This window comes from Falco peregrinus, chromosome 2 (genome assembly GCF_023634155.1).
Source record: "Falco peregrinus isolate bFalPer1 chromosome 2, bFalPer1.pri, whole genome shotgun sequence".
NCBI classification, from domain to species: Eukaryota; Metazoa; Chordata; class Aves; order Falconiformes; family Falconidae; genus Falco; species Falco peregrinus.
The window spans coordinates 118,760,036-118,786,155 of NC_073722.1; the positions used below are offsets into that span (position 1 = coordinate 118,760,036).

General features: G+C 43.8%; 1 protein-coding gene across 5 annotated transcripts in view; it reads left to right on the forward strand.

The window, feature by feature from the left end:
- Positions 1–26,094, forward strand: part of GAS7 (growth arrest specific 7) — a 103,185-nt gene extending 77,091 nt beyond the window's left edge. For 4 of the 5 annotated variants that reach the window (XM_055797943.1, XM_055797942.1, XM_055797944.1 and 1 more), the window contains 7 exons: positions 2,118–2,192; positions 5,409–5,487; positions 9,461–9,589; positions 11,616–11,739; positions 13,889–13,968; positions 16,337–16,435; positions 17,175–26,094. In XM_055797943.1, coding sequence (XP_055653918.1) covers positions 2,118–2,192; positions 5,409–5,487; positions 9,461–9,589; positions 11,616–11,739; positions 13,889–13,968; positions 16,337–16,435; positions 17,175–17,288 — 700 coding nt within the window. In that variant the 3' untranslated portion in view covers positions 17,289–26,094. The remainder of the gene's footprint in view (positions 1–2,117; positions 2,193–5,408; positions 5,488–9,460; positions 9,590–11,615; positions 11,740–13,888; positions 13,969–16,336; positions 16,436–17,174) is intronic. The other variant, XM_055797945.1, reaches the window with a different exon arrangement.
- Positions 26,095–26,120: the final 26 nt, after the last annotated feature.

The following is a 26,120-nucleotide window of genomic DNA, read 5'->3' on the forward strand; positions in this document are numbered from 1 at the left end:
ATTCCCTCTCGCCAGGCAGTCTGCCCTATAAGTAGTGCCATCCACCTGCAATACAAGTAATGCTTGAAATCTCAGAGCCTGGACCAAAGCTGGGACCAGTGAGGAGCACTTCCACCAAAGCTAGTGGCTTTGCATGTAGGGTGCCAGGCTTAGGACAGGCACTGATGGCAGCGTACGTGGTGTGTCTTATGTGTGATTGTGAAAATCACGAGGCTTCCTTTTGTCTTGTGTTCAATACTTTACTGGCTACAGCAGTATCAAGGACAAACTTCACAGGGTTTCAAATTCATTACTTTCATAGCAAACCTTTAGAATAGAAGATGGTTATTCCTCTGTTCACGAGACAAAGGACTGGGACACAGATTATGTCAGGGTCTGTCTGTAGGGGCAGCTCAGAACAGTCAGCAGATCAGCTAGCACCTTTGCATACCTAGCATCCCTAAGTCAATCACTCAAAGGCATCCTTAAGCCAAAATCCGGCAGGAATAAAGTTGCACAGTAAAGGACGTAGACCAGAGCTTTGGTTGGGAACTCCTGGTAACTGAGGCAAAAGCATGGAGCCCTGACTTTGGGCTGGACACTTAGATATTTATCTCAGCTACATTTAGACATTTGCATGTTTATTACAGTTGACCTGTGCTCCCTTTCCAGTTCATAGAAGTTGCCACTTCTGAGACAAGATTAGCCTCATCCTCAAGTAGGTATCTGAAGTAGGTCAGGTGAAATGTGCCTGGGTAAAGCCCTTTTCCTAGTGAGATCCTAAACCACAGCGTAGCCTTTGGTGCTGAACAGCTGTACTGGTTGGTCTTGCTACAGCAGGTGTGGGGAGCTGGCTGGTTTTGGTCTTATGGGGCAGGGAAGAAGAGGACCCCACGTGCTGGGTGAGGTCTGTAGTTGCAGTGTGCCAGACCGAGCTGGGTATCACCCTGGCCCTCAGCCAGCTGCATCCCACAGATTCTGAGTTCAGCAGCTCAGAATACCAGACCCCTCTTAGCTAGCTCAAGGGACCCCTTTTGTCTCAGATGTGCCGTGCGTAACAGTGCTTGCTTAACTAGCTACTGCAAAATGGGCATGCCAAAAACCTCCCCCATTCTGTCTTCTCACTGGAAGGAGATGAATTTCAAACCAGGTTTTTCCCCAGCTTGGAATCAGTAGTTGCTCTGCCTGGGTGCCCCTGAGCACACTCTTGGAGATGCTCTGTTGAGCAAGCTAGTTTGAAAAACAGCAAATAGCCAGTTGTTTGCCCTAGTGGGGATCATGTATACCTTGCAAACATTTCACTAGGAGAAGATCTCGGGGAAGACAAGAGGTGGGCTTCAGGCATGATGCATGTCTCTTCAGCCAGCAACTGCTTCTTCTCTTCCTGCTGTACCATCAGCGCTTACCCTTGTCCCCTCGCTCAACAGCTATGCTGCTTCTTCTCCCTGCAGCCATTTGCCCAGTGGTAGTGTGCCAGCAGCTTCCCTCTTCTGCACCCGTACTGCTGGCACGCTCCGATCCTGTTCCTGGTGTGGTGCTGCTGAGCGAAGGGAGAGGACAGGGCAGTGGGAGGGATGGGTGAAGGGCAGGGGCTCACCACCACGTGTTGGTGGCAAAGCCCCTGCCACATCTTCACAAGTTTTGTCACCTGTGATAGGGAGCAGGAAACACTGAATGTCCCTAGGAAACATGCGGTCCAGCACCCCAAACCTCGTTTGGATTTCTCCTGTATCGCTGCATTCCTTCGTCTTTGCTTCAAGGATGCGGACCTCACGTTTAGCAGCAGACCAAAACACATGCTTCTCAAGTGAGCCCCATTTTGCAGACAGTCCGTGTTGCACAGTAGAAACACTCTGTCCTTGTTATGTGCTCTCCAGAACTGTAGCTTTTCCTTCTAATTTTATCACACATGCTGTCCTGCATATATCCTGCTCTTGCCACTGCATTTTTAGCATATGGAGGGGAGAGACGGATCCTGAAACTGGTGCTGCAAAGCACTGGAGACTGAAGGGAAAATTCCTGTGGCAAGATCTGTTAAAATGCAGAAAATGTCCTTAGATTATGTGTGTGGGTTTCTGCCTTAAAGCTTACTTACTGCTGTCTTTTTATTTTCTGTGTCTGTGTGTGTGTGAGTGTAGGATAAAGATTGAGGAGGAATACGCTAAGAACCTGTCCAAACTGTCTCAGAATTCCTTGGCTGCTCAGGAAGAAGGGTAAGTGTGTGTCTGTGACTTTTGCAGAAGACAAGAATTTTAACGTAAAAGGCATTCCCCCATGCAGGTACATGTATTTTTTCTGAGCTCTCCTTTGAGTAGAGGTTTATTTCACTTGGCATCCTGGCTGTGCTGGGCAAGATAGAATTGCTTTGGAGTATTTTTTTTTTTTTTTTTAAGATGTTCATGGTCAATTTGTAGGTATGTGTATCAAACGTGTTGCATTTCCAATAATGTGTTTATGTTATCCTTGTTCTAGCCAGCACTAGTTCCTTTAAGGATTAGCATGTATAAGTACTAAATTACTTTGAATATGGAAGAATATATGGAATATATATACTGCTGAAAGTAGATTCTTAAGGTCAGGCCAATAGAATTGGAGCAGCACAGAGAGAGAATGGAGAAGTCTCTTCTCATCATTCATTCGTTGGCCCTCCAAGAAAAGCAGCAGGTTGTTCCTTATTTACAGCATGTTCACACTTTGGAAGTTATTAAGAAGGTATCGGGCAACGCACTTCGGACTAGATTGCAGTTCTGCAGTGATAATGAGAAGACACCACTCCTGAAGGATTAAAGTTGTTGTCTCTATCTGGGACAACACAAACCCTCTAAGCACTGAAAGCCAAGGTTGGGAATTACTGTCCTCACTCTAGTTCTGAAACTGTGTTTCTCCTGGCAGTGAAGGTCCACAAGGTGTTTGCTCAGATTGCAGCAGGCAAGGACAGAAATCGTGAGAGGTGAACTAGGCTGTTAGTGACAGTGGTTCCTGTTCTTCTTTCCCCTTTAGGGGTGGGTGTTAACCTGCTCCTAGCAAAGCTAAACCCACTTTCTTCCACATCCTCCTCCCACTTTCTCCTACCCCTAGTAGGAGAAGAGGGGAGTGCCTGAAAAAATGATGGGGAAGGAAACTAGGGGAGCGTAGATGAAAAGGGAGGGAATGAGGAGCAAAGCATAAAAAATGTTCAAGTAGGGAACTGAAGGGGACATGAAACGGCACGCAGAGAAGGAGCACTGCCTGGTGGTGCTCTGCCCGGAGCGGTGGCAAGGTGAGGGAATGGAAGGAGGTCCAGCTGGAATTTGTCCTCCTGATGTTGTGGTGGCCCAACTGGCTAGGGCCAGGGAGAGGCTAGTGAAGAGATCCCAGAGACTGATGAGGCCCAGGAAAGGGAAAAATGCCATTTAAGAAAGTGAGGGAGGAAGAGCAGCCAGCAGGAAGGTCTGGAAGAACTAAAAGTGTGACTGCAGCCTAGCCCGCTCAAGGTAAGCATTGGCCAGGGTCTTCCTCTCGTTTCTGAGAGGGTATGAGTCTGGAGACCCCATGAACTGGTTTCACGCACCAGTTACTGCTGCTGGTTTCATACTCTGCAGAGCATTTTCCAACTTGGCTGTCCCACAGTCTGTGGAATTGACAGAAAGTATGGGCTGTCCCTCCAGGGTCCTCTGCCCTCCGCTGGTGGTAAGAAGACCCACCATCATGTGTGTGGGTGGGACATGAGGGTGACAAGATGGAAGTGGTTTGTGGTATCAGGATGGTTCTGTCCAAGTTGCTGTGAGTACAGTGCTGCTGCAAGTCCACAGAAGGTGATACAATCCGTGGTCACTTAAGGCATTGCATTTGGATAAGAGATGCAGAAGATACTTAGCAGGCTGAAATGCCTTCTTGACTTAAGTAATCAGATAAAATAGTGCCAGTGAGAACTGGATGGTGGGTGGAGGGACCTCAGGGTGGGACTAAGGAAGAAGAGCTGGGAGCACTTAGGTAAGTGAAACAATCTCAGGTTGTTTAGCTGTGATGACCACCGTACTTGAAGACTCAGTCATTGGAGCAACATCAGAGATTACAGATCATTATTTTGAAACTGCAGATGACAGGCAATTTTTCAAGCTGTCAGGAAGCGACAAATAGGACTGTCTTTGAAAAGGAATTGTGGGAGAGAGAAGGAGCCAGGAAATTGTAGATCACTCAGCTTTATTTAACCTCTGCAAAGTGGCGGAATAAACCATCAGGCTTTCTAGAAGCACTTAATGAAAACTAAGGTGATGAACAGTTATTGTGGATGCATACGATGTCAAGCCAACTTAAATTCTACCAGTGATGGAGTAACAGAAGTAGTCGGCATCATAGCTCTTAGTTTAGTATAGCTTTTTGCAATGAGAGATTCTTGTAGGCCGGCAAGAGAAATGTGGCCTAAATAAAGGCTAAGGTGCAAAACTAGGTAAGAAGTCATACCCGCTACTTATAAAAAGTGCAGAAAGTAGCTGTGGAGTGAGATCCCATATGGTTCGTCCCAATTCCAGGTATTTTTCAATGTTTTTGTTAATGACCTATGATAGAATAAATACTGGGTTTACTGTAATCAGAGATGAGGCAGAGTTTGGAAGGATGGTATGTACAATTTGAAGAAAAGATTGCAATTTGAATTACTCTGTTAAACTAGAGAAATTAACTGAAAATAATGAAGATGTGTTTCAATGAGGACAAAGTACCAGGTTTTATACTTTCACAGGATGTTAAAGATACAGTTACATAACGGTCTGTGGGAGAAGGATCTGGCTGTAGTGAATCACAAGCTTATTCATCAACAACTTCGCGCTGTTGTCTAAAAAAGCATAGATATGCAGAGGAAAGTGTGTCTGATACAAAATAATCTGTTACCAGTTTAGCAACTGGAAGACTTCCGCTGGAAGATGGTGTAGTTCTGGTTATGTGCTTTAAGAGGAATCTACGCTGCTGGAGGGGGTCTAGAGGAGCATACCTAACCTGCCGTCATCTAGAAAATAATTTGTCTGAAGGAAAAAGAAGATAGAGTAATTTTCAAATACTGAAAAGCTGCTCCAAGGAGAAGTAGAATAATCTGTTCACCAAAAGTCGGGTGTAAAGTAGAAGAGTCAATGGAAAAACTGCATTGGTGAAGATATATTTTAAAGATTAGCAAAGAAAAACTTTGTTATGGTAAGGATAAGATCCTGAAGTATCTTGCTTATGGAGACTGTGGCATCTCTGTAACTGGAGATCATTGTGAACAGTGTTTTCACAGATCTGCTGCATACAATGCTGATATAGTTCTGCCTTGGTCACAGAGATCAGTTATCTTCTCAGATTTCTACTCTCACTTTTCTGCGATTTTGCTGAGCAAGATACGGTGTCTGTCTGACAGATCTGGCTGGGAGGATGTGCAGAAGACGGGGCTTTGATCATTGTCACTGTTTTTTCAGCACACTAGGAGAGGCTTGGGCTCAGCTAAAGAAGAGTCTAGCTGATGAAGCAGAGGTTCATCTCAAATTTTCTTCTAAGGTAAATAGTTCTTCATTTTGCAAATATTTTTGCCCTGTAATTGATGTGGATCTCCCTTCAGTGCTTGTTAGTGGGGAAAATACACATGCATATGGTACAGATTTAGAAGAATGAACATGTTGGTTAACAAACTTACTGAAACCCCATCTGTTCTTCCTGCCAAAATCATAGTTTATTTAACCTACCTGATGAGTAAGTTAAAACACATCTAGCCTTAATTTTTCATAAAAAAGAAGGAAAACTGATTCTAGAGGTTATTCACGTAGGGCTCTAAGTTCCAGCCTGTTCAAGTAAATTTACCTAGAGCTTGTGCAGATTACTTCTGTAGAGGAAGAAATACAAAGTAATATTTAGCTTCTCAACTGGAATCTACTGTATCTGTCTAGAAGGAAGAGAACCAGGACTCTTGACTTCTTTGTATCATTAGCCTTTCTGAAAAGTGCACAGGGAACTTTAATTTCATGTTATTTTTGGATCTACTCTCAAGTGATGCCCAAGGACATTTCTTGTAGAAATTACGGTATTTATCTGTTTTTTTCCTACCGCATCTGACATATTCACGCGTGCCGTTTCATTGTGTTAACCTCTGTGGGTGATCAAGTTCAATACAGTGGCAGATACCTGAGCACAACAGCCATGTTCTGGAGGAAAATTATAGCTCTGCACCGTTTGTAAGCGATTATGCAGAGGTTACTGAGGCAACCAGCTGCTGCCTTGGTAACCTGCTGCTCTGCTTCAGACTTCTACTTCAGGGCTGTAATTAGTAAAATACTTTTTACTCCCCGTTGTCATCCCGTATTGTTTTCCAAGAGGAAGAAATGCACCCTGGAGTGGTGTGTATGTGTAGGCAGGCAATGTATAGGGGCTCTGTCATTGTTTTACTTTTCCTTAAGCTGTGCACAGAAACTCCTGTAGCACCCCCTGAACTCTCCCCGCTCTTCCCATACCTGCTTTGGGAGTTCCTAGTTCCAACTTTCTTCTATTAACAGAGTTTTTAAACATATTGATTATTGCTGTTACTTTCAGAGAAGTTATTCTTAGAATTAGTAATTACATTTCTTGTTGGTCGTCGAACGAAACCAGTCACTGCTGACACAAGCAGTCAGCACGGTGCAGAGCACGCCAAGGGTATTCAAACATAAACACCAGCCATGAAGACGTTGAACAAGTCCTGTGACAGTCCTTCACAGCACTGTTACAGTGGGGGTCACGGAACAGATCAGAGAAGGTGACAGCACTCTCGCGGCACTTGGACATAGCATATTAGTACAGTACTAATGCCTGTGCAGACTAGCATGGCAGCTGTAGATACATGCACACGAGGAATACTTCAGGAAGGCTGTCATGGCACTGAAGCTCTTCTCCAGCTATCTAATTATCCTTCACTGAACTCCAGGAGGTGAGTTCTGCTGGAAAAGAAGATGCACGTGTATTGTACTAGTTGAAGTCATGGTGGGCTGGCCTGGATATGGTGATGTGTTACCAGCCATTCTGGAAATGGTGCTGATGGAGCAAGGGAAAAAATAAGTACTTGTGAAATCAGAGGAATTTTTGAAGTGTACCTTTTGATAACTCAGCTGTGTAGTTTCTCTAGCATTTAACATTGGGATTAACCGTATGCCTCTTTTTCTGCCTGAGTCTCTACCACACTGGCACAGAGGTACAGGGTCTCTGTCCTATACCTCATAACTTCTTTTAGCAGCCTTCTTGAGATATCAAATCCTTTGTCACTTCTCACCCATTCAGTGACATCAGGGTGTCAGAGTTGTCTGTATACACTGGTGCTTTAAATCTCTTCACCTTAGGAAAGTAGTTTATGTTTTTGTCATTTATTACATGCATTCAAAAGCCTTTTAGCAAGACCTTCTAGAAAAAAATAAATATGGCCAACTATAATCTGATATTTAAAAGCCTGTGTCGTTCACATGTGAGTCTATTTTGACAGCTTATGGTACCTCTTGCAAGATGGAAGTTCAAGCAACATAATGATGCTAGAAGAATGATGACTGCCTTCACTAAGAAGTCAGTCTCTCTGATTCCCAAAACACAAAACTGGAGAAAGCAGTGGCCTTGTTTGTATTTTGAGCCTCCTGGTGATGCATTTCCCATCTTTATGAGGATCTCAGAATATCCCATCCCATTATAAACCATGTGAAGTAAACAAGTATCTTTACTTTCTATTAGGCAAGTAGAACTATCGGTGAAACGCCCCCCTGTTTGGTGTGTCCCTGTCCCTGGGGATTTTTATAAGGGTTTTCACAGCGATGCCTGCTTATGTCAGATGAGTCACATTGCCACTTCTTCCACCGAGGGTGACTCATGTTGGGTTGTTTCCCCAGGTTAATCCATTTATTAATGCAGCAGTCTGAAGGGAATGCAGGCTGTGTAGCTAGTTCATACTCAGCTGGACACAGACATCTTGATCAACTGTAATATATTGCTTCTGGAGTTCACTGAAGCCATGCAGAACTTCTCTCTGTTCCAGTTCTTGTTCCACTGAGCATTGACAGTGCTCCTAGTGCACTGTTGGTTTGCACCTCTGTTCTTGAGAGAGCTTGCGTAACCATGCTGGACCACAGAGTTGTGAACCATTCTTTATGAGCTTGCCTGGGCCATCCTGATAAGACTGTCATAAAAATATTGTCCATAATTTTCTAGTCCATCATCCACCCCCCGAGTCAGAGCAGGACTTAGTGGATCAAGTGAGCTACGTCTTTGTCTAGCAGAGTCTTGAATATCTCGAAGGACAGAGATTTCACGACCTCTCTGGTCAACCTGTTCCAGTGCCCAGCTACCGTTCTAGTGATTTTTATTTTTTTTCTTTTTAAATTACATTTAACCTGAACCTCCCAAAAGCTCGGTTGTCTGTTGTGATATTTCCTGGCCCTGTGAAAAAAGAGTTTGACCCTGTTACCCTTGTATCTGACCTTCCGATAGCCGTAGGCTATATTAGATCACTGTGGTGCCAGTCTATCTGCCTAAACAAGGTGTGCTTTAGGCTTGTTTAACCTCTCTAGAATGTGTGCTGTAGGGTCTTGGCTGTCTTTGTAGCCTCTCTCCATTAGAAGGCTGTAGAGAGCTTGAATAAAGTTTTCTTTTTCATTAAAATAGCACTGAAGAAAGGCCAAAAATATTTGCCTTCAGCGACTATTTGACACTGTTCCACTTTGGGCCATGTTAGGTGATTACAGACCCAGCTCGCCTGTGTTGGCAGAATCCAGCATCCCCACGGGGGGGGGATAATAGAAAAGGAAGTATTTGGTTGCTTCTGGGGAAGTGAAACATCTGTATCCCTTCAGAGCACGTTTCCTAGATGTCAGAATTGTGTATCAGAAAGTTGAAGAGCAGTGTGATACAAACTCTTTATCAAGAGTTATTACTGACTGTCGAGTCACACGTGCTGTCTAGATTAATCTCTCCTGAGTTCATTTCAGTGGTTTAAGTAGTGCCACTCCTTGAAAGAGTTTCAACTAAATACTCAGGCTTCTGTTTAGGCTCTTTATATTTGGCAGAAATACATAAAACGTGCCCACATTTGATCTCCTTTCACTATATAGGGAATACAGATATGTCACCAGGGTCCGCTGGCTCACCCTGCTGCAGTCAGGGTTGGCTGCTTTACTTTGTGTATTTTGGGTTTTTTGAGCAAGTTGCATTGGTTAGGCCAGAGTCAGAGCAGCCTGGGTAATGCTCTGGATTTGACCTGTGGTTTGATCTTACATGTAAGAGATTTAACAGGGAGAGAGGAAGGCAAGATTTCTGTCCTTTTGCTCCCTTCAGTAAATATTCCCTTAACGGAGTTAACTCTGAAGAGCTGAGTTTTGCAGTAGCTTCAGTCAGAACTCTTGGGGAGGAGCAGCATCGCTGTATGGCACGTGTATCGTTCCCTCTGGCCTGTCTGCTCAGCAGAAGAGCTAGTAATTAGTGCTCAGCTCCTCGTTACTGCCATTTCTTCCTTTGTTTTCGTCACCAGCTTCAGAGCGAGGTGGAGAAACCCCTGCTCAACTTCAGAGAGAACTTCAAGAAAGACATGAAGAAGTGTGACCACCATATTGCAGACTTACGGAAGCACCTGGCCAGCCGCTACGCAGCCGTTGAAAAGGTGGGAGCAGAGAGCAAACTGGAGAGTTTTATGAGATACTGCTGGTTTCAACACTAGAGCAGCTGCCCCGTGAAAAATTTCTGTTCTGCCGCAGAGAACCACAAAGGTTTCTGCTGAGTGTTTCTTGCTGTTAGCTATGCTTGCTGGGCCCCAGATGTTTGCTGCTTAGCTGAGATTTGGGGAACTGGGGGCTACAGGCAGGGCTAATGCATTCCTGCTGAACTGAGGTTTTGTTTCATCCTCCCCTTCCCAATTAGGGATGGTATATTTCTAGTATATATAATGAAAATGCTGCTTGCTCATGTGCATCTGGAAGTTGCATCTATTGCCCTCAAAATTTAAAAAAAATTGCCTTAGAATAGCAGCAGGGTCAGGCCAAGGGCTCGCTTGGCTCGGTCTCCTCGTGCAGTGGCTAAAAGCAGATGGCCGAGGGAGGCAGCCTGAACTGGGCACGGCAAGCCACAAACCAGCTCCCAGTTCCCATTTTCTGCACCTCACAGCAAACATCTTCACCTGAGGAACCCAGGCACCAGTGGCACCCTAGGATCAGGGCTGGTTTAGCACGAGCGTCCAGCAGGTAGCTGATGTTGTGATGTAGGGGGAGTTAGAGCCACAAAAAGTCCTCTCTCTTTGTGGGTGTAACAGCGGGCAGGAAGCGGGATACCCCGTGCCTCAGCTGCCAAAACACTTGGGCCAAATGGTTTCTTCTTGTGGTTTGCTCTTGGGTGTGAGTTGGAAAGGAAAGTACCGTGCTCAGTCAACCCAGAAGGTTGGTTGGGCTTTCATTGCAGATCAGCGTGCACATGAGAAAGTTAACCCGGGGACAGAGTTATTGCAGGATACGCAAGGTTGCTAGTCTGTATGTATGCAGGGAAGGCATTTTTCAGCAAAACAAAAGTTCTTCACAGCCATATCTGCAACGGAACACAGTCCTCCGTAGGGATATTGAAAAGAATGAATTAGTAGATCCTCGAGAAGGATTAAAAGAAGGGAAGAACCGCCTGCAGTGTGCCTGATGCAGCTGCTCAGCAGCTGGTTTTCCTGCGGCTCCCTCTTGTGACCTGCCAAAGCACGAGCGGGGCTTCGGGACTGCCCCTCGAAACCAGCCGAGGGACGGTGCCTCCGGGCTGTTGGAACTGGCGGGCTGCTGTGACTGCAGAAGGCTGCAAGGTGCTCGCAAAATGTAATCATCCGAATCTAGTTTGAAACGCTGTAACTGGGTAAAGAATAAATGTGGCTTATTTTGTAACAAATCTCTCCAAACCAAGTTATTTTTATTCGACATACATAGGCAGCCTTGGCAGATGTGGTGACCATATGCATACGTGGTAGCGATGTTTATTTCTTCCAACACTTTATTAATTTGCCTGTGTAAGTTCGGTACTGATACTGATAAATCAGGTTTTAAAAGCCTGAAGAACTTAAAAGCGATTTAAATAATTAGTTGTAACCGGGTCTCAGGTTCTTGATTTCTACAGTACAAACCACTATTGTCAGGAATCTAAATTAATTTTTTCTGAAATAAGTCTAAAAGTTTCTATTGTCAGTTTTTTCTGATAAATATATATTGAATCCAGGAGGTACTTAATTTTTTTTGTTCTAAGAGACTTGAAATTCTTTCAACAATTTAGATCCTAAGAAAAGCAAATAGGAGAGCTGTCTTGGTGGTGCTGGTTAAGACATTTGGAAGAAGCTCTAGCTCCCCTTTCTTCCAGAAATAGTGAAAAAGTGACTAAGAAACACAGAAATCTGACGATGCCTCTCGTACTGTGCCTTTCTAAGAACCTGTGAAGAGCTGGGATGCTTTTGTGATTTGTTGGTGACGGCTTCTCTGTGGTGGTAGGACACTTTGTTGAACACCACACGGTGTACTAAGAACTTGAGTCCCCGTTAGGACCCAGTTTTATGCAGAGTCCCTGAACTCTTACTGACAAGTGTATGTGTGTGTGAAGGGGTCTGAGATGGCTGAAAGCAGCCGGCAGCACTTTTCCTCTGTAACCTGTGACTCTTTTTTATTTACTCCAAGGCCCGGAAAGCCTTGACAGAGAGACAGAAGGACCTGGAAATGAAAACACAGCAGCTAGAGGTGAAGCTCAGCAACAAGACAGAAGAGGAAATTAAGAAAGCGAGACGGAAGTCCACTCAGGCGGGTGAGTGCCTGTGCCTCTCGGTGGTGCGAGGTAAGCGCAGCCCCGCAGGGAGCAGGAGCAAGATGGGATGCAACCTCCCATCCACCCACCTCTCTTGTTTTTTAGTATTGTAGCTACAAAGTCAAAGTGAACCATGCTACAAATCTGTTTGGTATTAAATCCTCTGGAGAAACAAGCCTAGTTTTTTCCAGGTCAGACATCGCACAACGATGATTTTGATCATTGGGTAGAGAACAGTAAAAGGAGGATGAATTGGCCTTTTGTTTTGTTAAAATGTGCTGAGGTAACTGTGAAACTTTCAAAGTCAGATGCAAAGAAGCTCAGCTGAGGATGTTTCCTCAAGTCATAGTTCCTTCTTTCCTAAATCAGTCGCCCACAACTATGTGGGTGCCTGTTGTTACTGTGTTTTTCCTTGACAGTGAACTTTTTGTCTTTTTTCCGCTGCTAGTAGCAATTAAAATGATTTCTGTTCAGGTGATAGTGAGGTGTGTGTGCTATATTGTACTGAGGACACAGCTACTTGATGTGACCTACACGTGTTTTACAGAGGCTCAAACCGCTCCTATAGGATCCATCAGGAATTGTCTTTCTTGAGATCCACAAAGCTGCTGTGTGCAGCTCTGTTAGTACCTTTGCTGAAAACGCATTTTAAGTAGGGCTTCCATGTTTCATCCCTTCATGAGTCCACTCCTTGGCAGAGTGGTCCTTCATAGTTCTGAGGCATTTAAAACTTCAGGATAGGCTGTCTGGGATTTGAGGAGGCATTTGCAGTGTGAAAAAAGTGAACGTTTATATGTTCATTTGAGGAGAAGCAAGCTACATGTTAGCCACAGGAGGCTTTATGAGGGATGCTCGTTATCCATCTGCAAATTCACAGCCTCTCTCTGTTCTCTTGGGTCCTCAGAAATTATTTGTAATAGATACTTATTGAACAAGCAAGGGAGAGCAGATCAGATGGAAGTAACCCCGAGTTTGGTGTGAGTCTCTCCATCGCTCTGTGCCACTGCTGTGGTGTGTGGCAGGGGTGGACCTGCCCCATCCCCACAGGCAGTGCTACCCACACTCTGGCTGGGGTGCTGCGACGTGCACAGCAGCGACATGTAGTCATCTGGCTCTGAAATGAGGCTGCTGTAAGTGAACGATAGGACTAGAGAGCTCTAGACCAGCCCTTCTGGTTGCTGATACGTGGCGTTGCTTTCTGCTCTCGTAGATTGTTAGCGTGTTTCATGGCTTTCCTCTTCCTGGCGGTACAGTGGCTCAGACTCACTTGGGTGAGTGGAGGCTAAGCCCAAGTCAGATAGCTCCTTAGGAGCCTCCTGGCATGGGAGTGCCATGAGTTTGGACTTCTCATGTCAGACTAGGCATCCCCGGTCTTGGTGGATAGGCTTATTATCAAGCTTTAAGCCCCAAATCCTGGTTTCTTCACGGAGTCTGGTTGCTGCCCCAGGTTCTAAGTCCATGAGAGATTTCCAGATGCATTTCCTACTTTGACACTTATTTGTGGAGTCCTGTTCTTGAAGCTTGATTCATCCCCAGTTTATGTATAAAGACCTTTTTGCACCTAAAAGAGCAGGGTGACTTTAAGCCCTGGACTTAGGCATCAGATCATTAGGGAAATTGTAACTGAGCCTCATTGAAAGAAAAAAGAGAATTTACTAACTGGAAAGCAGTAATCTCTGAGACCCGCCTTCCAGATTTTCCACCTACCTTTCCTTCTCCATTAGAGCAGAGACTTGCAACAAAGAAAAAATTGAAATAATCGCAGCTTATTGTGTTACTGTCCTGAATGTGGGAGGAAGCCAGAGCTCAGCTGGAATTGTGCATCTTCAGAGGCGTGAGAGTGCATGACTGTGCAGCTGGGTTGAGGTAGCAAATAAGCATCTGTCAATCTTGGACAGCTTGAGCCTGACTCTTTGCTCCCACTTTAAACAGACCTGTCTTAGAATGCAGTCTCACCTACAGAGTGCTACCCTGCAGCTCAATAGCTGATTATTATTTCCTTCCCATTTTAATTATTTTATTTTTCAGAGATAACTTTATGTCTATGACCGTTTTTTCTTAACTGAAGTAACCCTCTGTGTCTGTCTACAAAACCTGAACTGCACGCTGGCTACAGAAGACTAATGTGTGGCTGCCTTGAACTTTTCAGGAGATGACCTGATGCGCTGCGTCGATCTTTACAATCAAGCCCAGTCAAAGTGGTTTGAGGAAATGGTGACCACCACTCTGGTATGTAACTCTGTGTAGCATCTTGTATGTCTAGCATTGCAAAATTGTAATTGTGTATAATATTAATCAGTCGTAGCTAGCTACAGTGCAAAGCAGTGTGAAAAATTGGGTGATGAATCTCCCATTGTATTTCCCGTTCTCAGTTCTAATAAAAACTTACATCATTAGGGGAAGGGAGAAATAATAATTTTTTTGCAGAAGGCATTAAAACAGTTCAGGGCTGCTTAGGGGGCCAGAACACTGGAATTGTCCCCAGGAAGGATGAAATAATATGCGAGGAAGACATGGAAGAATGTGATAAATCACTGAATCCATTTATGCATTAATGAATCTTTGTAATCCATGATTTTACAATTTCTTCACAAGTATTGCTAGCTCAGAAAAGGCATGCTTTAATTGCCTATTGTTCTGTTTCTCTGAAGATAGCACAGCTCATAGTATTCACTGTAAGGGCACATACCTTTGGGGTTAAGTCACCAAGATGCCAAGATACAGCTTTGATGAGCTGTGTTCCTTGAAATACCTGTAATTTGGCTTTAGGGCTCTTCCCTCATGTCATTCCTTAGAGCCTTTCTGGACAATAGCCCATCGCTTTTAAAAGTGGGAAATAAAAATATCTTTTGCATGTCTCTTTCTCATTGGACAAACACAAAACTGTAAACTCCCCCTAATAAGAAACAGAGTAATAAATTGCTCAGTATTTGGAAGTGTGTCAGTGCGATATTTAAACTGCAGTAAATAAATAACAACAGATGGGCAGAATGGAAAACCAGGAGGCAGATATCTTCCCAAAAGCAGAACAAGAGAGAGAAAGTTTGCTGTTCCTATACATACGGGATCTGATTCTGCTCTCACCTTTACTGGTGGTTTCTCAGTGATGCAAATGACACTGACCATCAGTGCCACCGTGTCCAGATACGGCCAGGTGTGATAGCTGCGTATTGGCTCCCAAAGAAGTGTGACTCAGAAGTGCACTAGTAACAGTTCAAGAGGGGAGTTATGGCCTGCAGGCTGCACAGCAGGTTTTGTAAGTTGTGAAACTCAGGCTGAGAAGCATTTGAAGGTAAGTCTTGGTACACACGAATATAAAATCTAAATTGAAAAACAGCCTGCATCTGATCAGCTCAGATACAGGTCGGTTCATATGCAATACAAAGTTGAGTGAGTCAAGGGCTGAAGATGGTGTTTCCTTGCATACCTTCCTCCCTGAAGCTTCTGGTGCAGATACAACAGATGTTCTGCATATGGCATGCTTACCAGCACTAGCACACTCAGTTCTGTGTTCTGGTCCTGCACATCTGTGCCCTAAGTAAGGGAGTCTGAGTTCAAAGTGGGCCCTTTTATCCATAAGGGCAGTACATCAACCGGCAACAACAGGAGCTCAGTCCTGTCCATACCATAAACGCCTTTGCTCTTCCTCCCCAGGCAGATAGTGTGCCACCTGAGATTTTTGTGCTGTAATGAAAAATCTGTTTCCAGAAAGATGTTTAACAAATTGCAGGTAGCACTGTGAGGGCAATGTAGCAGCCTGCCTGCTTGTAGATGCTCAGGTTGCGCTCCACCATGATGCCCATTAAATGAACACAGAATGCCCTCTGAAGGCAGGTTTTTTGAGATTTGGCCCCATCGATGTGCCTATGAATGCAGAGCTTTCTAGTGATACAGCAAAGTCCATTACAATGTATGTGTTTAAAGGCAGGCTTCCATAGCATGCTGCTTCCACTGCTCCCACTCAGATGGGCAAGAAGGGGCTAAATGCAGATTTTGGATTATAATATCCGATTCCAGGAGAAGGAGAAGGAAGAAATCAGGAGGAAAGTTAGAAATCACTGGCCTTTTTCAAGTAAAGCATTGCTAGGGTCTGCTTACTGCCAGCTGAGCAAGGTGAAGACTTGTCCCAGCTCATCATCTGATGAACAGATACAGCTGCTCTTACAGGTGTCTGGTTAGACCAAGGGCAGTCATGCCTCTGAGCCATACACCCCAGTGCAGCCTCCTGCTTCCCTAAGGAATCGCTGTACCTTCTTGAGCTAGTAATAAAGCATGCAAAACTTTTTGCAGGAAGTAGATTCCCTCTTGCTTGCAGCATCCCTGAAGACAGTACTTCCTCTCTCTGCCTCGGTTGTCTCAGTTTTGGAAAGGTTTCCACCTTCTTTTCTGTTGCTAGGCTCAGGCTGAAGTGTCTTCTGTTGCTTGCTGTCTCTGATTCCCTGCAAATTAGAGGGATGTGCAGCCACAGAATTCAGCCCCAGAGCATGACCCTGGGGTAGTATCGCACTGACTGGCAGCCTTTTGTGTGTCATCCTTTTTCTGGGTCTTCAAGCTCAGCTTCCAAGAAAAATATGGACTTGTTTTTCTTCATGTCCAGGAGCTTGAGAGACTAGAAGTTGAAAGGGTGGAGATGATACGGCAGCATCTTTGCCAGTATACACAGCTGCGGCATGAGACAGACATGTTCAACCAAAGTGTAAGTCTGCATTTTGTTCGGTCCCTTTGGTCTTTCCTGCACTTCAGCTGGGCAGTGTGGTCCCTATCCTGATCTGACTAGCCTGTATCAAAAGGAGAGGCGAAAAGTGTATACAGTCAGCTCATTAGTTTGCAGCAGTACTGTACTGACCACCCTACAGTCTTACTCTTCCAAGACTCTCTGATCCTGGTTACATTTCATACTGCTGGATCACAGCTTTTTGCTGGGGGAGACACCATGATTTGAATTACATTTGGTCAGCCTGGGCCGTTATTAGCTCTCCCAGAGTGATGCACTACTCCTTGAGGTCATCTGTTCTTGCAAGAGAGATGGCAAATAATTCCACTGTTGGGGACGGAGTATATATATTTTTTTTCTTATTAAAAACTGGCTAGTTTTCAAATATTAAAATATGGGGGATGTATGCTGACCTTGGTACATGGTTGTATTTGGTGTAAGATACAGCTTGCAGAACAGGAGTCGGAGACCAATTGGCCAATGCCTGGCATAGGATGCCTGTCTCTGCTTGACATTAAAATTCTGCCTCTTCTCTGCTTCCTGCTATGAGGCTTCCCATTCAGATCTGGCTGTTGTCCACAGTGTCTTGCGTACATGGAGTTCTCACTTGTCTGCAAATGCAACGTAGGCGTGCCCATAGCTGCTCTGCGCTTTACAGAAATGACTGTCTCTGCTTGAAATGCACCCTTGACATTTCGCTTCTTGTTTTGGTTCGTTTTAGACAGTAGAGCTCGTGGATCAGTTGCTTCGGAAAGTGGATCCTGCCAAAGACAGGGAACTGTGGGTAAAAGAACACAAAACTGGAGATATCCGACCCGTGGACATGGAAATATAGACTGATCTATAGTTGTATGTGATGAGTCCACTGAATTAACCAGGCTAATGTTTGCTTTTTAAGGGTCAGAAGAGCATAGGGAAAAGGTTGTTCCACTACCAGACACCTTGTAATTTATGCCTGTACAGGCTCTCTCTGTTACATTTAGTCATTAAAATGGTCCTCATTGTGCTAAGCCTTAAGCATCAGACATTCCAGGGTGAAGAAACCAGATGTGTGCTTCCCACCAGAGGTTCCCAATTGCACGCAGCTTCCAGAAGAAATCTGCTTTCTGGTACAGAGAGCGCTCTGTTCTTCAGTGACTTTGTGCTACATCCCTTGCATGACTATCTTTATACAGTATGTTAGAACAACCACGCGGCGAGCCTCTGGCCAGCAAGTAGTTAACTGTTTGAACATGATGCAGGAGGCAAGGAAGTCCTGATCATGAATCCTAGGTCTGTCACTGACTGCTTTCATGGCCATAGGCAAGTCAATTAACTTTTCTGGCTCCCCTGTCTATAAAAACACGCATATCTCACAGCAATGTTGTGTGAATACATTGATTTCATACAATGCAGTTTCCCACTATGGCAGTGAAGTGATGGCCCTTCTCCCAAAATCTGTGGAGAAGTCTCCTATTCTTCCTGTTTTATACTCCCTCTCAGGGATACATAAACCCATTATCATGATGATTTCTGTTCTAGCCCAATCAATAAGGTTGAAAGTGTTAACCATCGCTGTTATTTATCAGGAAAGACTTGGTTGTGCTATACCTACCTCATTAGCTGTCTGAGTGCCCTCAATGACAGAAAGAGGTTATATATACCAAGGAATAAATTAGATGTTCGAACCCTTTCCTGCTCATGCAAGATGTTTTCTCACAGAATCTCCTTAAAGAAGAGTCCCCTAACATTTTATTTGGGATCTGGGTTTAAATTGCCCTTTGTTGGTTCCTTCAGGTGAATATCACGGCCTTTAGGTATCCTTAATTACCAAGTTTGTCCAGCTAAATTGTGGGGTTTATCTTTTTAGAGCCTGATTTTCAAAGGTGCCATGAATCTGTGATGCTAGATTGCATTAAATGTAGATGTTGGTGCCCAGCACTTCTTCACCATCAGATTCTTAACCTCTAGGTTTTCCCTTTGTTACCCTTACCCACACAGTACCAAAAATTCAACACTGCTCTTGGCACATAGTGTTACGTAGTTTGGAGACTGGTTTTGAAAAGGTATTAATTTTCTCTTCCTGCTGTTATTTCTGATTTGTTTATTCAGTGTTGCTGTTAATATATTTTTTGACGTTTCATACAATGCCAGGTTTGTTAAGATTCTTGCTTTAGATTAGCAGAAACCTTGATTCTCACCACTGTGGCCTTTACTCAGTGTTTACTGTGGTGTTATCTACAGTTTCCCAAACCGTACTATTCCATTTGATCCACAGTTACGCTCCGCTTTATCTTATTGTTGCCATCCTTTTTATCTTGGCATCAAAATCGTACCCTTCTTTTATTTTACTGCTCTTCTAGGGTTTTGTGCATCGGCCTCAAAGTGCTGTGATTAGATCATTAAGAATTAGTATTACTCTTTACAAATACAAACTGAGACACAGAAAAGTCTTATCTGAAAGACATTGTAATATTGCTGCAGTGATTATTTTTCTGGTTTGTTATTTCAGACTGAATTCTGTTGCATTTTTCTATTGTTGCCTTTTTCTCAACCATCTCTTTAGCAGTATAGATTCGTTCCTGTCTTGCAAACACCTCCACAGCCCACTTCTCTGCTGCATCATTAGCCTTTATAACCTTTCCACATTGGCAGGTGCAGTGCCATGACCACTGCGTGCTCAGGATGACTGTTCCTGGTGTGACACCTCCTGTACTGCACCTCCATTACACACCTCTGAATTTACAACTCTTTACTTTTTCTCAGTGTTGGAAGCATCCAGCACGCTGTTATGTGAGTCTCTCCTATGTTCCTGCAAAGACCATTGCAATACAAGTGAAACATGGTTTGCTTAAGCATTGCGTAGTCCTTCCTACCTCCTACTTCCATACACTTTCCTTTTCTGCTGCTCGAGCAGGGAAGTTTTTCTCTGATGATGATCTCTCTTTTTCAGGCTTCCTATCAATTCTCTCTCAGTCCTATTAATTTCTTTGGCATACCAATGTATATTTTTCCTATTTCTACCATGCATTTTGGAAGACAGGCACTTTTTTTTTTTTAAACCAGAGGTGCAGGGTGAGCTTTCAAAACTTCAATGGCCAAAAATAACCTGAGTACTTAAGAGCTGCATCTCAGATTGACTCCTGTATTCTGAGCTGTATTGTAAATTCAAATGAGCAATCCTGATGATGCCACATTCTTGTTTTGATTGCAAAACCAAGCTAGTCATGCACTTTATACAATATTCTCCTTAATAAATACCTGAAATAATCTGTTATCAATTACACTTGAGCTTTTTATCTGTTTTGGACTGGAAATACTGTTCATTAGAACAGGTTTCTCTGAGGACTGAAATGTATTTTGCTTCCTCTACTAAGGTGTATTGAAGCTGCTCTCAATTCTCAATTGTATTTTAGGGTAATTTTTTTTCCCCTTTTGTTTTATTTCCTCACAGTTTTCCTACTTCTAGTTTTTGGTCCATTTGAAATGTTGCAGGGATGTGTGAGCTGCACAGAAGGATAATTCTTCTTTCCACTTCAGTAATCTGAGGAGAGAGTTTGTACCTGGGCTGTTAATCTTTACCAGGCCCAGCAAGCTCTGGTACAGGGCTGCTCTGCAGTGGGTGAAATGCTTCACTTACAACAAGACGCTACTCTGTAATTGGTGGAAGCGTTAGGGAAGTTTTGCTGTTGCTTGTAGAGAGTTTCCAGCTTATTTCCTGCAAAAGATGATATTCCTTTGTGATACGATGCTGCAGACAGCAGGATCAGTGTTACCTGGCTCGTTCACCTCTCTGGCTGATGGATCGTGGACAGTGTGATGCCTTACAAATCAGGGAGCACTGAGGCCCCGGTACTTCTGAAAGGACAGCATCTCCAAAGAAGGTAGTGGCATGTTTGAAGGAAGCATGGATGCCTGCCCTTGTGTTTGTTCCTAACAAGGTAACTTCAGGAGTTTGAGCAGCATTGTTCTGTTCATCTTCCATTGAGTTGCAAAAATGTTGAACCCAGTCTTTTCTCATTCAGTAGCTTATGCTAAACAGCTTCTCTGGAGCAAGATCAAGCCTCATGTTACATTAAAACTGCTAGCATGTGAAAAGCAGATGTTGTTGCAATGTAACTGATTAACAGGAATAGCAAAGTCTCTGGCCTCTATAGATACTGAGCTTAAGGGTCATCTTTTGTCTGGCAGGTGAGCTCACACACTTGATGCAAGGTCTTACTATATTAATCACTACAGTTATCAGTGTTTCTTTGTTGAGTGACAAAGCTGTCTTACATCTCCCTGCGGCTCTTTGGTCACAGAGCAGAAGGTGAGCTTTTGATTAGTACTGTTTGATTTCACCTGAAGAGGTACTTACTGGGAACCTGCGTCTGGTTCTTACCTGGTAGCTCTGCTTGCCTGGGCCTTTGGTGGTGCTGCTGGTGTTTCAGGAGTCCTGCTGCTCCTGCAGAGCTCCCTGTTTGGCTAAGCAATACTGTCACATACTTGTCTCATGCTGCCAAGCCTCTGGCTCCCCAGTGATCTCTGCTTCAGCCGGAATCCTTTGGCCCTGGTCTGAGCTCAAGGGCTCCATGAATTCCTATGGTTTGAGTCTGTTGGGTGTCCTGACTCCGGTGCTAGAGCTAGTGAGGTGCTTACCAGCTTTAACTGCAGCTACCGTACAGAATTATAAATTTTATTCATCATCCGTACCGGCCCACCTATGTCTCCAAAGCCATTTTCTGGCACGGTTTACTCAGTAGAGTCCTTGTTGGAAATCTTTCTTTAAGGTATTCTTTCAGCTAATTTCCTAGCAGAAGGCTCATTCTGGATGAAGTGCTGTTGGCTGATTCCTGTTGGAGTTAATGAGCTGAAAGTAATGAGTCCTTTGCCACATGGGCCAAGTGCATTCTTCTCCCATCGCTGGCAAGATTCCAGTTGCTTCCACAGAGCAACATCCAAAAAAGCCTAATTCTCAGATTGCCAGTCTGCTCCAGATTCACTAATGTCTGTAATTCACCTTTGTTCATCACTTCCATGTGTTGAACGTCTTTTGAAAGACTTCAGTTGTTCCTTTATAAGAATGTTACTTCATTATCTGACACTGGGATCTTTAGAAATAGCTTTAATTTTTTAAAAAAAAAATTAAAATATCGTAACATCAGTGAAAGTCATATGGAAATCCCTGTTATGTTGGTAGAATAGTTTTCCACTCTGCAGCCCTGCTGAGCTGCTGCAGCGTGGCTGTGCTGCCCCTCATGTTGCACAGTTGCAGGAAACCCTGAAATCGTTTTTCCTTTCCTGTGTGACAGACTTGTGCCCCGGATCTCTCCTGCTTTATGCATCTGTGCAGTTTCACATTGCAGAATTAGTTGCTTTTTAACTGACAGCCCCATGCTGTAATGTTAGTGTTTGTAGCTGTCTTGGGACAGTGAACTGCACTGAGATCACCTCTTTTTTTTTTGTGGTTTTTGGTCTCCCACCCCCCACCCAGGAATTTTCTGTAAAGCATTCACAGGAAACTTTACATGCTCAGTAGCAGTCATAATTTGTCAGACCTTCTCAGAACCTCTTCAAATTTGTCCCTTTTTTTGATGTCATTTAAATATTTTCTGCAAGTTAGCCTCCTCATGTAGTGTCGTTTAGCCCAGCTGGTAATTAAGTACCATGAAGCCCCTCGCTCACTTTCCTCCCCATCCCTCTGGGTGAGGGAGGAGCTGGAAAGGAATGCAAAACTTGAGGGTTGAGATAAGAACAATTTAATAGTTGAAACGGAATAAAAATGAAAGAACAATAATTACAATGCTGACAATAAGAGTTACAATGAAAAGGGGAAGGGAAAGAATAAAATCCAGAGGGAAAGGAAGAAAGGAGCGCGTGGTGCACAACGCAACCGGTCACCACCAGCCAGTCCCCGAGCAACGACCTGCCTGCCCCAGCCAAGCCCCCAGGTGGATACCCCAGGCATGATGCCCCACGGTATGGAATGCCTCTGGCTGGTTTGGGACAGCTGGCCTGGCTGTGCCCCCTCCCAATTCCTTGTGCCCCTCCAGCCTTTTTGCTAGCAAGACCTGAGGAACTGAAAAGTCTCACATCAAAGCCAAAACCAGCACTGCGCTAGCTCCTAAGAAGATAATTAATTCCATCCCAGCTGAAACCAGGGCATGTAGAAATGTGCACTCTTCTTTTCACCTCTTTCAAAGTGCTCGGCGCTTAGAGATTTCTTGGAACACAACAGGGAGCATGCAGGTGGACTTTGAAAATCAGGCTAACAAATAGAAATGCACAAGCCTCTTTTTTTTCCTTAGTTGTTGAATTCGTGTATAAGGTAAACATTAGGAAACGAGAACCTCCAATACTTAATGTATAAAATATAGCTGCTATACGTGCAGTTCCCAGCAGCTCCACAAGTGACACGCTGTGGTTAGGAGTGCAGCTCTAGAGCATGGGCCTACAGCTCACCTGATGCACCTGTAAAAACCCAACTCCAAAATTAAGTGAAAAAATAGCTCTGCCCATCTATTTCTTCAGTCACACACAGGGAGGAAAAAGAGCACTGCTTACCCAGGTGGGTCCTTCGCTATCAAGCACCTTAAGAAATCCAGACCAGCACTTTGAAGGTCCCCCTGGAGTGAGTAGATGTGACTTCTTGGTGTGATCAGTTGATTGTTTCCTTCTGAACTGAAAACATATTTGCTATGTATCGCTGCTGGTGTGCTCTTCCGTGCTAGGGCAGCCTGCTGGGTCTGTTCCCAGAGATGGCAGTCGGGGTCTGGTGTCCTGGAGGCAGTCCTGGTCACCCTTACATTTCCGCTTTGCAAGAACTAGGTCTTCAAAAGACAGTTTCAGAAAGGCAGTTTTCAAAATAATGAGCTTTCCTGATAACAGGCCTTTCTGAAAAGGCTTTTTGCTCCACAGCATGTGTTGAAATAGGGGAGTGAGGTCCCAGAGGTTGCTGAAGTGGTGCTGTGACCGGTTCGTGCTGGGTGGGCATTCCTCCTGCACTCACTCATGCAGGGGCAGGGAGCAGCTTACGTTCTTTCCCACAGCAGAGGTGTCTGACATTTAACATTTACATTTAGCTTAACCAGGTGGGCAATAGTCACAGGCAGATTGAAATTAAAACCCAACACATATGGCAGGAAAATAGCTGACCCAGTGGCAATTGAGCTTCTCAGCACAAGGCACTTGTCTCCCTCAGACCCCAGTGGGTCCAGTAACAGGCTCATCACTCTCTGAATTCTGCTTAACGCATGAAAATCAGTGATTAAACATTCCTTTGTATCTATTGCTTGATACAGATGCTCTCCAACTGGCACCTGGTTGTGCCAGTGGGAGACTGGTATGTGGCAGGGCCACACTGGTGACTACAGAATGGGTTTGGGCATCAGGCAGCACTGTGACGTCCTGCACCCTTGCACTGAGCCGGCTGTGAGTCCAGATATTCTCCGGGAGCTTGGAGCACAGTCTTTCTGTTGCATAATGGTGATGAAGTCTTTCCCATCAGCAAATCCTTGTCTTTTCCTGAGAAGCACTATTGTATAAATAATATTCATGACACTTGTCTTACAGTAGATAAATGTGCACCTTTCAATTCTTATTTTTTTCCTGGGTGCCAACTCTCCGTCACTGAGATACACCAGTTTTCAGGATCTTTAGTTTTAAATTTTCATAGAACGTCTCTCTTGCTTTAATGTGCTGACCAAACTTCATGCTTTTGGATGTTTTCTGAGAGCGGTAAGTGCATGCTTTTTGGAGGGGTTGTTTTGGGTTTTGTGTTGGATTTTTCTTACCAGCCACTGGGTTTGGAAGTGCAATGATTCCTTTTTGTGCTAGTGTCAGTTTATTTTTTCTTCCTGGACATTTTTTCTGAAGGGACCAACACCTAAGCACAATTTAACTTAAATTTCTAATCCCATGCATTCCTTAAGGCAGAAACCTTTTGTGCCTAATGATGCATCTGATTCTAAGAATTGTACGTGGATAAAATCTTTCATAGACCAATAAAAACAAAATCTTAGGTTAACCACATTATAATTACAGAAAAAGCAGGTAAACTTGAAACATTCAAATTTAATTCCCTCAACTTACATTAAGTTGAACTATTTCAGGTGCGTCGTAAGAGACAAACTCAGTGGATATTCAGAACAAAAGCTTTTCAGCTGCTGTATTCAGGTTCAGTGAGTGGAAAAGACTATAACTTTGAATATATGCAGTCTTTCAGGGCTACTGATTTAACAAGTAACAGCTTGTATCACACCCCTACTAAAATTCTACTAGTAGTTCCCCTTGAAGTGCCTCTTTAAATTCTGTCCGCTACAAGGGTGTAAAATACATGGATTCACCCTACAAATTCCCTAAACTCAGGAGCAGCCAGTATGCACAGATCTGTGCAGGATTCTCAACCCTCCTTCCTTTGCTCTGCACTGTGCACTCTTTTTAGGACATGCATATATCCAGTAGACCTGCCTTTGTCTCTCTGATCATTTACTGTCCAGCACAGTCCTCCTAAATTCTTAATGCTGTAAATGGAGTAGGAAATGTTAGACTTGGAAGCAACTGCATCGAAGGTACGTTGCTAACCTCATCTTCTGACACATCTTCAGTATAGGGGTCTCAGTAGAACAAGCAGTGAATTCTGCATAAAAACAGTTAGGTGGCATGTGGGGCCAAAGCAGACTTTTATTGTGTGAAATAAAAAAAAACCCTTGACTATTTTTTAAAGCAGTTGCTGAGAAGTAATTTTCTGGTACTGGAAGTCTGAAGCTGAGTGGTGATTTCAGGCATCTCACATCTGTATGACTTGACAGTCTTAGTCATTTGAATTTGGGAGCGCTTGACCTGAAATTCCTTGTTCCTTTGGAGTTTTTTGATGTGATGGCTGAGATTTTCAGAATAGCTTAAGGAGTTTGGATGTCTGTTTACCACTCTTCTGCTCCAGCAGGTTAAAAACAGTCTTTAGGGGCAGCAACCTCTATCCATTATGAAAAAAGCAGGTACTAGTATTGGACAAATATTTTCTTCTCCTCCTCAGATGGTTTCCTTTCTTTCAGCAGCCAAAGACTGTGTGAGAAATCCACGAAACAGTTTTGCAGACATTCTAACAGCAGGGATTCAAAGGCGGGCCAGACACCAGTCATACACTAAACCAGAGTTTTCTACTAAAACAAAGTTGCTTATTTGGTCCTTTTTGTGTAACTTTTGCTAAATACTTCTAAATTTCTAGGAAAGTTGTCTTTTGCCAGTACTAATGACTTATTTTTAAAGATGTTTAACCAAAACTTTATAACTTTCCATAAATTTTGGCTGAATAGACCCCTTAAATAGTTGCAGCCTCTGTCTGAGTAAGTAGTAAATCTTGAATCATTGTGCAAATTATAAGATGGCTTTTGTTCCATAAGGATACATGAAGGAATCACTTACTGAACTTAAGTTGAATGCAGAAAAGATTTAATGGGCAGATCTTCAGCTTGGGTAAACTGGCAGAGTTCAAGAGAAGCTACTTTGCCAGCTGTGGATCTTGTCCTTCAGTGTTGAAGGCATTTCCTATACATAATTTTTCTGTCTTACTGTAAAACAATTTCATATGGTTAAACTGTATTTTCCTATATTGTTCTGCAAGTTTATATGCACCACAGTGCTCATCTCATCTCCTGTAAAATAAACTGTACAGAAACACATTGAGCATGGAATTGTCTTTGCCAGT